Source organism: Brachyhypopomus gauderio, chromosome 4, assembly GCF_052324685.1.
Source record: "Brachyhypopomus gauderio isolate BG-103 chromosome 4, BGAUD_0.2, whole genome shotgun sequence".
NCBI lineage: Eukaryota > Metazoa > Chordata > Actinopteri > Gymnotiformes > Hypopomidae > Brachyhypopomus > Brachyhypopomus gauderio.
The window spans coordinates 26,137,077-26,152,419 of NC_135214.1; the positions used below are offsets into that span (position 1 = coordinate 26,137,077).

Below are 15,343 nucleotides of genomic sequence, written 5' to 3' on the forward strand. Positions count from 1 at the left end.
AGTTCTACAGTAATAGTTAAGGTTCTTGTTCCCTGGCCAAGTAGTCACAGTCTCTTTGGTGCAGGTGGTGGGCCTCAGGCAGGAGCTAGCATCAGCACGACCTCTTGTGGCAATGGTATATCCAACCCCGGCATCCAGTACATACACCTACTAGGCAGACCATCTCCCAGGTGCTTGTAGTTGCTTGTATCCAATTGTCACTATTGTCACCTCACAACCCCCCACCCCCTGGTAGATCTTTCTGGCTTGCTCATCTTATAAGTAGCTTGCAAGCTGAAAACTTGTGGGCACCCCTGGTTTAGAGCATCCAATTAGAAGACTATTACAGTAGTCCAATCTCGATGAGGCAAAAGCATGGCCCACCTTCTCTGCATCAGCTAATGAAAGTAAGTGTCTCAGCTTGGCAATATTACATAAATGGAAAAAGGCAGCTTTAGTGACATTGCATATATGTGTGTCAAATGAAAGATCCGAATCAATAGTGACACCTAAACTTTTTGTGGTAGATTTGGGTGTTAGTGAAAAACCCCCTAGGGTAAGGGGAATATCAGCCCAATTGCTTCTAGCAGCACCTCAGTCTTATCGGAATTTAGTTGAAGAAAATTAGACGCCATCCAGTTTTTTATGTCTTGGACGCAGTTCTCAATCTTGAGAGTTGTAGTGATATCATCCAGATTAGAAGATATATACAACTGTGTATCATCTGCGTAGCAATGGAAGCTAATACCATGCCAACGAATGACAGTGCCAAGGGGAAGAGGATGGCTAAGCGCTGTCACGCGTCCTCCTCTGCCCCGGTGTACGTGGAGGAGAAGAACGCAGAGGCGTTCTTCAAAGCGGCGTGGAGAGAGGGATACCACGTGCTCATGAAGGAGGGTATCCCCCTCGCATACCCCGAGGAGGAGTCCCCCCCCAAATACGAGTTTGCGAGCGGAGAGTCCGGAGAGGAGGAGAGCCCCCCCTGTGTACTCTGAAGAGGAGAGCGAGGGTGAAGCCAGCTGCTTCCCCCCCGTGTCTGCAGCTCCCCGGACGTTGGAAGAGGAGAGGGTCAGCCCCCCGTCGTCGTTGTACTTTGAGCTGATGGTGTATTACGGGGAGGGCAAAGAGGAGGCCAGTGTTCAGCGCTTATTTAATGTGCGTTTGCACAATGTCTCGTGCTTGTCTTTGTCTCAGTTCATGCCTGAGTGAGTTGCTTGTTTTTGTGCTTACGCTGTGCTTAAGCTGCCGTGCCGGACTTCACTTTGTGTCGTATTAAAGTATATGTTGCACCTCAACTTTCTTGTCGTGCCTGCCTCCTCCGCATCATCACAGACAGGCTCTGAGATAGCACTACTAATTTTCTCCCTTAATCTTATCATTAAGAATTTCATAAAATTGTTACTGCTACACTCTAGCGGGATTAGATAATTTATTTGTTCGTGACTCCTCGTAAGGCTGGAAACAGTTTTAAATAGGAGTCATGGAATTGTTTGTATGTTTTCTATTAAGGCCGATAAGTATGAGGATTTTGCCGTATGGAGGGCATGCTTATATTCAATACCACTGCTTTTCCATGATATTCTATACCAGGGGTAATCAATTAAATCTTTCCGCGGTCCATTTTTGGCAGATAGCTCAGACCTTAGGTCCGGGTCCGCGGTGGCGAACTCGTCTGAAAATAAATTCTCCGGTTTAAAATATAGTCTCCCGTTAAAATTTTTTTGGCATTTGGGTCCGTATCAGGAATGTGATTGGGTCCGGACAGGACGGCGTTCGGGTCCGGATCCGGACCGCGGTCCGCCATTTGGTGATACCTGTTCTATACACTTCTAACTTTGAATTTCGCCATTTATGCTCCAGGATCCGCGTGGCTCGTTTGAGACTACGCATGTGCTCATTGCACCATGGTGCTATTTTTTTCTCAGTGGCTCTCTTGTATCGTAATGGCGCAACCTTGTCTAGAGCTGTATGAAGAAAAGTCTCCACGTACACGGTAAATCGCTCTAGTCCAGGGGTGGCCAACCCGCGGCTCGCGAGCCGCATGCGGCTCTTTGCCTGGTTTCGTGCGGCTCCCCAGCCGGTCCGCGGGCTCACCTGCACTAACGGGGCGACACACTGCTACATTTTTAAAATCGCCGTAGTGGAAAACACGCATTTGACTGTCTTCACAGCTAATAATTTAACCCCCCCGCTCAACAACTTACACTCGCCAATGCATGATGTGGCTCTTTGCCGTTACACAGTAAAAAAAATGGCTCTAGGTCTCTGGCGGGTTGGCCACCCCTGCTCTAGTCCTTCCGGAGCTACAGGTGGATCAACGTTTGTCAGACCCGGTAAAATATCAGTGAGAGCGGCTATGGTACTGGGTGTTATAGTTCGTTTAATTTGGTAGCGGGGCAGCCGATGAACACAGTCAGTCAAACACAACTCGTACGTTATGAGGCTGTGGTCAGAAACGGCCTCACTCTGAGGAAAAATTGCTAAACTGGATATGTTAATACCAAATGATAAGACCAAGTCTAAAGTATGACTACAATGCGTAGGACCCACCACATTCTGAGTGATACCCATTGAATCAAGAATTGCTTGAAAATTTATGCTAAAAGAGTTACATAGATTTTCAAAATGGATGTTAAAATCACCAACTATAATCCCCTTATCGGCTGATAGCACTACATGAGACAGGAAGTCTGAAAACTCCTGCAAGAACTCAGAGTATGAACCAGGGGGGCGGTATTAGGGATTAACATAAATGACTGCAACGCTTTGTTGGTTGTTAAATTTGATACATTTGATACAGTGAGGATGAGATGTTCAAAAGAATTAAACTTAAAGCTGAATTTTTGAGAAATGCCTATATCGGAGTCATATATTGTGGTGACACCACCTCCTCGACCATTTGGATGGGGGTTATGAGCATATCTATAGCCAGAGGGAGAAGCTTCATTTAGGGCCATATAGTCGTATGGTCAGGTCCAGGTTTCTGTCAAGCAAAGCATGCATAGATTATGATCGGTAATCATTTCATTAACAAGCAATGCTTTAGATGACAGGGATCTAATATTTAGCAGTCCTAATTTCAGATTTAAACTGCCCTCTGGGGGATCGTAGTTGAACATTGATTAAATTTTGTCTACTAACTTTGCGAGAATTATTTTTTGATACTCGAGGAACAGACACAGTTTCAATCTGGTGTGACCTAGGTGACGTCTCTTTGTAGCTTGCAGACAGTCTGTTTAGCCTGTTTGTCTGCTGCATGGCCTCGGTTTTGGTTTGTCAATCCCCATTAACTACGCCTACACTACCACTATTAAGCCTAGCAGATATGCTACGGGAAATGAGAGCAGCACCCTCCCAAGACGGGTGAATGCCGTCTCACTTTAAAAGGCCAGGCCTGCCCTCAAAACGTGTCCAATTATCTATATAACCCACTTTGTTTTCTGAGCACCATTTAGATATCCAGTGGTGTAACGCCCATAACCTGCTTTATCCCCATAACCACGCTGAACTGGAATGGGACCAGAGCATATTACGGCGTCTGACATTGTCCCCGCTAACTCACACACCTCTTTAACGTTATCATTAGCTGCGCACCTGTCTCTCGTTTCTTCCTGCCCCTCATCGACTACTTAAAAGTGGAAGTTTTTAATCAGTGCTTCCTGTGAAGTATTGTGAAGTATTGCTGTTTTCATGCCGCTTACTGAGCGTTCTATTGATAGCTCTGCCTTCCTGTTGTGACCCTGGACCAACCTGACTTCATGCCACACACTTTTGTGTGCCACGCCCCTGTGCATAGGTCTCACTGCTTGCCGTTGGATATTGTTGTATTTTGAATAAAAGGGATTTTACTCTGCAGTCCTACTCTGCCTAGTTGTTTCGTTACACTGGACTTATTATAAAGAAAGTGCAAACTACTCACTTTATGAACATGTGGACGATGCTGTGGACCAGAGTAGGTTTCAGCAGTCTATTATATTTACTTTCTATTAACTTTCGTTCAGCAGCGCACATTCATCACTGTTCCATTGAAATCTCCCTAAGCAGGCATTATTTCTGGTAACCATATTTATACATTGATGAAGAAGTTTCCTACAAATTGAAGAGTTTGAATCATAAATTATATGCATGAAATTCTGACCAGCAACTGCAGCAAACCAGTCATCAAAATCCCTGACATGATCTCACATTCTCCTGCAGGAAATGCTAAAAAAATAAAGAAGCAGAGGTGACCAGTCCCTCTCCTGAAGCTCTAGTTGATTTGAATCTTACACAGCTCTTGCCTTTTTACAATATATTCATGAAGACCCTAATAAACTGCATCAAGTCTGTTAAATTAGAGTGGAAACTGAAATCTGACAGGTGACAGATCTCATAGTTGACATCTGGAAACTCCTAATTTAGACAACTTTTTTTTCATTTAGACCATATCTGTACAGACAGTGTAATGGTAGCAGGTATATGTTTTGTGTGGTATCAATCTAAGACTTTGAATATATTATTACTTGCTGTGAAAATTAACTGAATTCACAGAGAATCATATCAGCAAATGTTTTCCTCTGTTTTCCTCTCTTTTCACTCACACTAACCTGAACACATTACCAAAATGGCAGTGTAGGCACGCATACAGAGGATCTGCTGAGGAGAAACATTGCCCCCTAATGTTACACATCCTAAAGTACATGTTTGGTACGTAGGCCACACATGCTGGAGATGCACAGCATCAGAGACAGAGAAGGAGACAGAGGAGATAGAGAAGGAGACAGGGAAGGAGACAGAGGAGATGGAGAAGGAGACAGAGAAGGAGATACAGAAGGAGACAGAGGAGATACAGAAGGAGACAGAGGAGATACAGAAGGAGACAGAGAAGGAGATACAGAAGGAGACAGAGAAGGAGACAGAGGAGATACAGAAGGAGACAGAGGAGATACAGAAGGAGACAGAGAAGGAAACAGGAGATACAGAAGGAGAAGGACAGCATTGTTGGGCAATAAGGGTGCATGAGCAGAATGATGCCCCCAGTACGCTTCCATTCACTGTGAAATAGATGATATTGCTTACACATGCTGTAGGGGTTATACATTACCAATTAATTGAGAGCTAATGAATGTATTTCCAAATTCATTTTACAATATATAGTAGTTGATGAGATGACCTCATTTGCAGCTTAAGCAGATCACATGTAACATTCACAACCTTAAAAAGCTTCCAAAATCTATTCTACATGACAATTGTCCTTCATTGTCAGGGTCAGAATGGTCAAATACAGCATTCAGTCATTGTCCGAGATTCTGCCATAAATATTACAGTTATAGGCATATCAGTCTGTGTTTGCCCTGAATACTACATTTATAGGTGTATAATTCTGTTTCTGCCCTGAGTATTACAGTAATAGGTGTATCAGTCTGTCTCTGTCATGATGAATACTACAGTTATAGGTTTTGCATCAATAGGAAATCAGAGGGAGGTCTAAATGATGTAAATCTGTTAAGCTGTTAAATGAAAGGAGAACAAATATCACCCCTTTAATTCTTAAGTCTTTAATTATATATGAGTACCCATCACAATAACTGAAAACAAGAGAGTGAATTACTCTAGAGCTCTGGGTTAAGTCCAAGTTCTAGACCAATATACATAACATGAAATTTCCTGTGACTTTGTACCTGCTGCAGATAGGTCACTGGGTTGTGCACTTGTGTGTTACTGGTACAATTACTCACACAGACCTTGTCCTGGGTTCAGTTGTGCACTGTTACTGATACAGTTACTCATATAGGCATTGTCCTGGGTTCAGTTGTGCACTGTTACTGATATAGTTACTCACACAGACCTTGTCCTGGGTTCAGTTGTGCACTGTTACTGATACTGTTACCAATACAGGTTCTTTTCTTCTTACCAATACTTGTTCTTTTCTATCACCATTTCAACGCAGTAAAAAAAATTGCATGCTGTGAAAAACCTCAGTACAATCAATGGGGTCTTGCACACACTGTGTTCACATTTTATGAGCATTTTTAATTAGGATTATTTGCAATAAACAGTGTTTGTCTATTTTAGTCAAACAGGAGTGAAATACACTGATTACTGTTACTTGGTTTCAGTATTTGAATTCATTAACCCAAAACTCCACAAAGACTATTAACCATTTGTACACAAACTAAGTTGATGCTAAAAATATCCAAGCTATTCAGTTTTATTACTAGCTTTCATTTTCATTATCACATTATCATATGGTGAAGAGTCAGCCTCAATTCCTCTTTCCTGCTCTGGGTTTAATGCCCTTCTAGCAGGTTTGGGAACTGCATAGTCGTCTGACTGAGCATTATAAGGGTATTCATGCCCACTTGGGTCAATCACAGCACCTAGTGTCTTCCAAGCATCACCTTTGACCTCCTCAGGATCATCATAGAGTGACGTGGGACCACTGGGCGTCAAAGCACAACCTTCAGGTTCATCGTAAATGTGCTCAAATGTTGTATATGAACCTGGATGTCTTTTGTGTTCGTGTGAGAAAGGGGATCTGATAGCAGACTCATCTATGCTGTCATAAAGCGGTTCTGAGCTCTCCTCATTGACTTTCTTTTCAATACTGGAACACGGTTCCACTACAGATGGTGAATGTGCATGTGACGCTGCCAAGATGTCCACCATGATGGTTTTAGCAATGTTGTCAAAAGGGAGTGAATACTCAGTGTCATCAGATTTTGAAGAAGGACAAAGTGGTTGGCATGGTTCCTCTTGCTCAGCTGGAAACTCTCTGTTGGGAACTGGTGCAGTGGCGCGAGAGTAGGCATCTTCTGTGAGCGGGCAGCTTCGGAAGATCTTGACCTGGTTTTTCCGTGGTATAGGCCGAGTGTCAAGGTTCAGACTCTTGACCCCTGTCAGATGCTTCTCTGCTGGGGTCTCCAGCCTAGAATGGTGAGGTGGTATTTGATCGGGTCTATACTTCTTTGCTCCTTCAGTCAACATACTGTAAATAGTGCTGTCCTCTGTGGGTGGGGGGATTTTGGAAGAGTGGGACACAGGATCTTGTTCATGACCGCCGCTTGATGCTTGTCTTTGTGATAGGCCTGCCCTCTGAAGGTTAATGGCAGCTTCTATATATTGGAAGATGGCATTGCCTTGCTTTGTGTCAAATTCAAAACTGCCCTCCCCTGAGTCACACCGTCTCCCAGCCTCAAAAGAGAACGTCATCTATTTGAACAAGGAGACAACATACTAGATTAGCACAATGCTGACACCATGGACTAAACACAGACAACATGTGTTTCCACATTGCGGTAACATCAAATAATCTGTGGGCAGTCATGGTCTGGTGGTTAGGGATCCAGTCTTGTGACCGTAAGATCATGGGTTCGATTCCCAGGCCTGAGGCCAAAACACTTGGCCCTTGAGCAAGGCACCTAACCTCAACTGCTCCCCAGGCAACGGGGTAGGGCTGCCCACTGCTCTGGGCACATATGCACCACAGCCCCCTAGTAATCACTAGTGTGTGTGTGTGTGTGTGTTCTAACTGCACAGATGGGTAAAAAGCAGAGGACAAATTTCAATTGCGGTGAAAAATCACAATTGACAAATATGGCACATTTACATTTTTTACATTTACATAATCAGGTAGATTTGTTCCAGGGTTATAAACACTGAATGAGAGCGATCATACCTTGTCACGTCCAAACCTGCGGAGGTAGCGATATGGCCAGGTGAAGAGCACCTCTCCCGACTTTGGCTCTTTCAGTAGGAGGCTGTCAAAGTCTGTTCGTAAGAGGTAATATCCTCTCAGGTTACACCTCTCTGCAGCATCTGTACGTCTCATCGCCACCTTGAAGTCCTTCATTGCTAAATATAACAAGGCAAGACATTTCCTTTAGTAGCAATATTTAAAGTCATTTAACATTGTAACATTTATGTTCTGGTGTTGTGCTAGGATAGATTAATTAGTTTTGCTTTGGGTACCTATGTTGGTTACCTTTGTATTCCTGTGATAGTATGATTTTACCTATTTAGATATTACAAATCATAATGAATATACACTTGTACAGTTTAGCATGTGTGTTATATATCATGATTGCACAAACCTACTGATATTGTCATGAACTGCAGCAGACCGTCTTGGCCATGTCTACATGCATAAATGCATTAAGTTGCTGCCATGTGATTGGCTGATTCTACATTTGCGCTAATTCTACATTTGCGCTAATTCTACATTCTACATGATTCTACATTTGTCTTTGTACCAATTGACTGCTGGTTATTGTATCCTTCATTTGGATTATGTCACAAGTTTTGCATTGGTGCACTTTATACATTAAATCCTCTCTTTTCCCCCAAGACTGGTGTGATCACTTCCTTCTTTTTCTGCACTCTCTTGCCCATCACATAACCCAGTTTTATTTAACCCTAACCTTAACCCTGTTTTATTTATAACCCTAACCTTGACTCTAACATTAGCCTTAACCATGTTTTCAATAATCCTAACCTTAACTTTGTTTTATTTAACCCTAACCCTGTTTTATCTAACTCCTCTTAATCGGAAAATGTGGGTTTATGAGTTTATGAGCCTCACTAAAGCAGCTTCATGGAAAGGAAGTTCATGGTTACAAAAAATGAAATTCTAGCTTTTGTTTGCACCTCACCACAAGCATGTCTGCTCTCCACAAAAAAACAAAGAATGACACAGTTCCTTCCGGCAAATGCATACTAGTGCTACAGAAATAGGATAGTGATAATGCTGGAAAGATATATACATATACACACACACACACACGCACACACACACACACACACACACACACACACACATTTAACAGTTCATATAGTTTAACAGTTTATGTACCTGTATATGGACACACCTGACTAAGTACATTTTCTTAATAGTAAAAAAGGGCATTTTAATTTAATGGATTATGAGTGGAAATGTTAGATTTGCACTCACAATTTTAAATTGCACCCTCAGCAGTTTTGTTTCAGAACTATAGTTCCTCACTCTACAAGATCTCTGTATGTGTGTGAATGTCTTCAGCACTGATACAAAAGCATCATAGGTGATGTGTCATGAAGCTGGTTAACAGAACACCAAGAGTGTGCAAAGCTGTCATCGAAATATAGGATAGTTACATCAAAGAATCTAGTATTCGTTTATTAGACCATAATAACATGTTTTCTTTGGCATCTTCCCTATTCTTGTAATGTCGAAAAATAATAAAAATAAACAGAGTAGGTGTGTCCAAATTTTTGTCTGGTAGTGTATAACGTTCCAATACATTTACGTTTAAGAGAGACAGGTTCCTGCTACTGCCCAATGTCGCCTAATCTGTTTCTTCTTGGAGGGGTTGTTTTTGTTCTTTATTAATACTGCATATACCTTGCCTGTATTTTCTGGTTATATTTCAATAATATTTAACCATCAATGCAGCACTGGTCGTGTTATAATAGAGGAGAGTATCTACAGCAGACAACTCACAACCTCTTAAGACACTGACAGCAGGATGTTTCACCCTATGACTGATAACAGCCTGCAGAAAGAACACTAGTGTGATATTTTCTTCCACCACAAAACAGGAAAAATGGGCCACAAGTTTCCACCACGTAGTAGAGGAATGAAGAAGTATGTCTTTAGTTTCGATGTGTGACCAAATGCCAAAAGTGGTATCAGTGTACTGAAAAAGCACTATTACATAAAATAGTATCTTATATAGTATACACCGTGTACTCGAAGGAAATGTATGGATTGTTTATGTCTGATGTTTTAGTGCAGTCATAATCTCACCAGCTTGGGTGCCACAGTAGAGCGTGTTATCTGACACTGTGGCCTCGTCTGTTCTCTGCCTTGGTGGAGTTCGTTCAGCCCAGTTCATCTGCACACAGCCAATGAGAGACTATTAATGCAGCCTGGTCAGGTAACTTCTCCTTCACAAAAGCATAATATTATATCAGAAACTCAGACATATTACAGTACAAAACAACACATTTTATATCTTATGTATACTCAAGTACATTTAAACATATCAGGTTTCGAATGTGGGTTAGGCATGGATCTGCAGAGTCCTGAACAGCAATGTCCCAGCAGCTATTAAACTATTAAACTTTACACTGACAATTAATCCTTACTTTGATTTTCCTATCTAGAAAATACATTCATGGTAACTAAATTAAAGATATTCAACAGGACGTTTATTTAAAGATGTACAAAGGAAGCTTAAATCAGTTCGTTCAACACGGTGTCACAGAATTGCATGTGCTTTCATTTTGCTCATTTAAGTTCCTCTTCTGTTTATCTGGGGGTCAGTCCTGTTTCTCTACTCTCTGTTGTCTTTGCATCCATATGAACCTCACTGTGATTAGTCTTGATAAATAAATAAATCACTGAAGCACAGTAATCCTACAATCCAGGGTATATCGCTTATGATTGTTGGCAATGTGGGCAGGTTAGGTTTTAGGGTAATGGTCAGGGTTAGGGTTAGTTGTTTATGCTCAGTTACAGAGAATGACCTTTATCTTGTCACATGATACTCTGTTGAGAAATATTGTTTTGCTGCCCTGCTGTAATTACTAAAGCTATGTACCATTTCACACCACCAAGGGTTAGTGTTAGGGTTAGCATCAGTCAAGTGTTTCCATGGCATGTTGCCATGGCATGTTGCCTTGTTCTTGTTTTATTTTGCATATCAGTAACATACTCTTTCCAAGTATGGTTTCTTTCCATATTATGTAATTAATTCACCATGTAGTGTTTGATACAGTATTCATATGGCAACTGTATGTGATGTGTTTACCACACTGGTGTGACATGCAGACCTTCGCCTTGACCAGGAAATGTGGCATGTGCTCTGCCCATACTTGCATTCAGAAAAACCCTGAAATGTTCCTTTACCAACACAACATAATTATATCTGAGATGCTCTCTTTTCAATGTTTACCAAAGCCAAGTGTCAAACCATATCCAGCATTCTTACAAAGCTAAAATGTGTTTAAGCTCACTGTTTCAGGCAAACCAAACATCTTACTGCAGCTGAAAACGTGTCTGGCTCTAACACTTACAAAACAACATGGGTATGCTAACATAAGGGATGTGTATTGGGGCCTAAATTGTGCATAAACATATTAAACTTGTTCAAAATGTTGCCAGACTTTTCTCTCATTAAGCTAAACCATAATGTTAACTTGTTGAAACTGTAGAACATTCATGTATCTAAACTTTTACATCTTTCTTAGGACTTGTCACTTATAGAATTTTAGATTTAATACATTGTAGTACATGCATTAAAAACCATAAAATGTGCCTGCATTACCATAAACGTGTTTCAACAATTCCTCCTTTATACCTGAAGCTCCTTCTTCACAGGCTGCACTGTGAAGTAAATCTATTTGTAAGCAATCTGATAATGACAAATGAAACTTTTTTAGTGAGATGTGGCAAGGAGTAGGAGGTAGCAGACCGTGGTAAATGATTACACTGCATGGAGTAGGTAGCTAACGCAGGTAAAAGGTTGGTAACTTTCATAAAGAGATTAATTTTAGTCTGGTGCCTCATTACTCAGCATGATTTTTTGCATGATCTCTCATAATTGATTAATCAGCTAAGGACATTAACACAAACATTACAGCAGCACAACTTACGTACAGGAAATGCTAATTCACACAGTTTCTGCATCCAGTCCTCTAATTCAGTCATGTTCACAGCAAATACAAAAGTCTTCTCAGTAGTCTCCACCAGGAAGGCTCTGCAGTCCCTTGGACACCCATCAACATCAGCATCCGACACACGGATACAGTCACTCAGTTTTATAACCTACAGCATCACAATAAACATCATAGACCTTTAGCAGTCAGCATTTGCAGTGTGGGATATATTCAGCTAAAAATGCAGTTTGTTAATCATTTAATTAATGAAGCTGTCAGGGGTTTGTGTTTGAGGAGGATGTCACACATTTGCTTAATTAGAAATGTTACTATGTATGAGTAGTACAGTGGTGGAACTGGAGTACTGAACATACAGTGCCAGTAGGGCTTGCTTTGGCCTTAGCCCAAATATGTTAAAAACCATAGTGGCTATGTATTTAAGGTAAACGTGTAAAACTATTAGGAACTAGTGACAATGAGAATGTTACTAGTAGTTACTGGGTAGACCCCTGTGTTAGCACAGCAGGTTTGGAGGGGGTAGATCTAGGATGCCAGATGTGGAGCACTCAGGAAGTTTGGTAGTATTAATCAAGTGAAACACTGAAGATGGTTGGCCTACTTGATGACCCCAGTACATAGCTTGCAATGTGATTGGCTCTAAAGTTGTATTATGAAGCATGTTTAACATAATTTTATTTTTTATTTTTTGTTCTAATACGTTCCATTATCCATAAACAAATAAAACAGAAAGCTAATTATTACCACATACACACACATTTGGATTAGGCTGTTTATTGTTTTTTTTTTTTCCTGACCTTCTTGTTCTCCTGTTTGCATTTTGATTTATCCAGCGTGCCGATACTTCCGTCTTTAGATTCAAAAAATTCCAGACGTGAGATGGAACATGTACTCTCCTGATACAGGGTAGTCCACACTCTCCTCCATTTCTGCAATACAAGAGTGGAGAAAAAGGAATGAAATGTAAGAAAGAAGTGTTGAAAAAAAGAACAAAGACAAGTATTTAATAGTTATACAGAAAATAGAAGACTAGATGTTTGACAATGCTTTATATAATACGTGATTGGAGAGTATTTCCCTGGTTAGAGAGGTTAGAAAGAGCAGTCAGTCCAACAGTCAGTCATGAGTAAATATAATGTCTGTCAGTCTTAATGTAATGATTGTAATATGTTGTTTATAAACCATGAATAAACGAGCAAAACAGAACATGCCTAAGAGTAATATAAAAGATAATGTAAAATAGAAAAGCATGCATAAGAGTAATATAAATGTGCATAAAACATGCATAACAGTAATATAAACATGCACAAAGCATGCATAAGAATAACAAATATGCATAAAACATGCATAACAGTAATATAAAATATAATGTATATCTTAAACAGCAACACTGAAAAAGCATATAAATCTCTTTTTCTTATCCAATTAAAGTTTAAACAATCAAGATTGCGCAGAATACATTTGTTTAATTATGCACAGCACAATGTTGAACAATGGGGAACACTTGGAAAATGTAGCAAATTGCTGATTTGTTAGCTATGTGTACCTTTTATATCATAACACCTTGGAGTTAATATTTGTTTGAAAAAGTATTTGAAAGGTACTTGCAGGTACTTGTGAAATCACAGTGTGACGTTTTTACCAAACAGTGTACAAAACTGACAAAATTCAAAACAACAATATCTTTCTCATAAAGATTGGTTAACCTGCTTCAAGTGCACATACAAATACGTTTAATGAAAGCATACACGTAGCTCATAACATAAAGCTTCAACAGATTCAGATAATAAAAATCATTCGAAACTGTTGTACATCAAAGTGTTACGCATTCATTATTTATCACCACATAATAGTATTGAACAGTAGGTGCATTCTAAGTTGACAATGACACAAAATGAATTTCTTATAAAATGTACTTCCGTATATCAGTTCACCAGTTAGCCTTCTAGTTAGTTAGCATGCTGTCTTACCTTGTCAAACCTCTGTCTGATTAGTTAGTGTGTTAGCACGCTGTCTTACCTTTCCAAACCTCTGCTGCTGTAAATATATCAAACCCCTTTTTTTAATATCCTCCTCCATCTCTCTTGCTTTCTCCTCGGTAATTCCAACAGGGTTAACCCTTCATCTAGCTATACACCCCTTTCTTCTTATATTTGCTTGCAATGTCAGTAACAACTTCCACCATTTGTACATCCTGTTTAACCCAGATGAGGTACGCATTTCTCTCTTCCGCTGTGTGTGTGTGTGTGTGTGTGTGTGTGTGTGTGTGTGTGTGTGTGTGTACATCCAAAACCACAAAGACTGCTCAAATGTTGTGGCCTTGCTATAATTCTTTGCACCTGTACAGAAACAGGTTTTCTATGTGTGATATAGGCTTTCTCATATAGAGTATAGATAAACTAAAAATGTACCAACTACACTTAATAAACATACTGACATAATTCATTCAATATTTGCTTGTATAAATACATTGGCTTTTGTTTTAAACAATTAGGTTTAGGCTTAGGATAAGGGATGAAAACTATCATGCAAGTGCTGGATTGCACTTTTTCAAGTTTGACAGGAAGGTGCTAGAGACTTTGGAAAAAGTCCTTCATGGGGGTTTGTGGCATGTCCCCTGAGTCTGCATGATGTTGGGAAATGCCAGATTCTGATTGGCCAGTTTATTATTATCTTATAAATATATAAATTTATAAATAATATAAAATAAATATATTATTTAAATTAATTGTTGATCATAATTATGTAGTTGAAGCCAAATACATTCGATTTTATTTTTACATATTTCTTCTGTAAAATTATTTTTATTGATAGGATTTAGGTACAGGAGCTATGTTGCAGTACTTCTTGTTGTCCACCAGACAGCAGTATTAGTTGTATTAGGGTGGGTTGGGGTTGGAGGTAAGGTTAGGGTTTCCTTACCCCCCTCACACGCACACCCCAACATTTCAAGTTGTAAATTTCCATACCTCTCCTCTTTTCCAAAGGCCTCTGCGTCTCTCTCACACACAGACTGCCCCCACCCCACGGATCAAGTTTAACGACCGAACCAACAAAATGTTTACAAGATATGAACATGACCCATTGAGAAGGTAAGCCTTTAGTAATTTATTAGTTTTTTATGATTGTGTTGTTAAAAATGTTGTTAAAAATCATATTCAGCTAGCTATACCCTAAATGTACACATGTGCCGCACAATGTTATATTATTAAAATTCATACAGTGTTTTAAATGTGCATGTGCATACTATATTTCACATCAGTACGTTGTATTAAGTCTTGATACTTACTAAACGTATGAAGTTAAACCCATTGAATCGAATGCCTTGGCTCTATCTAGCAGTCGCTTGACGGAATGAACTTTGTGATTAAATCCATTCTCTAATTCTTATCCTATGGCTCCATCTAGCGGCTGTTTGACGGATTGAATTCAGAAAGATTTCTGATAATGTTTTTGTCATTTTACATACATACCGAGTACAATGAAAATAAAGATAATATTGTCGTTTTCTGTCACAGAGCAAGATAGTCTATAATCATCTGACAAAAAGACAGAACGCTTGTGGAAGAAGATTTTGAATGCAAAGAGATTTCCTTATAGGAGCTGGAGAAGCTTTAGGAAATCATACCGCTAATCGTATAGCCGTTGCACATCCGTTACAGCTATCTCCGGGTTCTTTTATTTATATAATTAGGCTAATGATATGTTCATTCTCATTTGACAAAATTAT

General features: G+C 39.9%; 1 protein-coding gene across 2 annotated transcripts; it reads right to left on the reverse strand.

Moving 5' to 3' along the window:
* Nucleotides 1-5,954: 5,954 nt before the first annotated feature.
* dok2 (docking protein 2) lies at nucleotides 5,955-13,828 on the reverse strand. Of its 2 annotated transcripts, XM_077003364.1 has the most exons (6): nucleotides 13,633-13,826; nucleotides 12,411-12,542; nucleotides 11,597-11,764; nucleotides 9,743-9,830; nucleotides 7,637-7,812; nucleotides 5,955-7,170 (listed from the first exon to the last, which is right to left on the reverse strand). In XM_077003364.1, the coding sequence occupies exons 1-6, from the start codon at nucleotides 13,690-13,692 to the stop codon at nucleotides 6,160-6,162; spliced, it is 1,635 nt and encodes a 544-aa protein (XP_076859479.1). In that variant the 5' UTR covers nucleotides 13,693-13,826; the 3' UTR covers nucleotides 5,955-6,159. The 2 variants fall into 2 exon arrangements, with proteins under 2 accessions (XP_076859479.1, XP_076859480.1); XM_077003365.1 differs by lacking the exon at nucleotides 11,597-11,764 and having other exon boundaries at nucleotides 13,633-13,828.
* Nucleotides 13,829-15,343: the final 1,515 nt, after the last annotated feature.

What these genes read in the sequence shown, in the direction of transcription:
- dok2 (XM_077003364.1), bottom strand. Translation starts at nt 13,692, where the DNA reads ATGGAGGAGGATATTAAAAAAAGGGGTTTGATATATTTACAGCAGCAG. An exon ending in TGTGTGAATTAGCATTTCCT is followed by an intron (nt 9,831 to 11,596) that starts GTACGTAAGTTG and finishes GGCTGTGTGCAG; the next exon opens with ATGAACTGGGCTGAACGAAC. An exon ending in CTACTGTGGCACCCAAGCTG is followed by an intron (nt 7,813 to 9,742) that starts GTGAGATTATGA and finishes TGTTATATTTAG; the next exon opens with CAATGAAGGACTTCAAGGTG.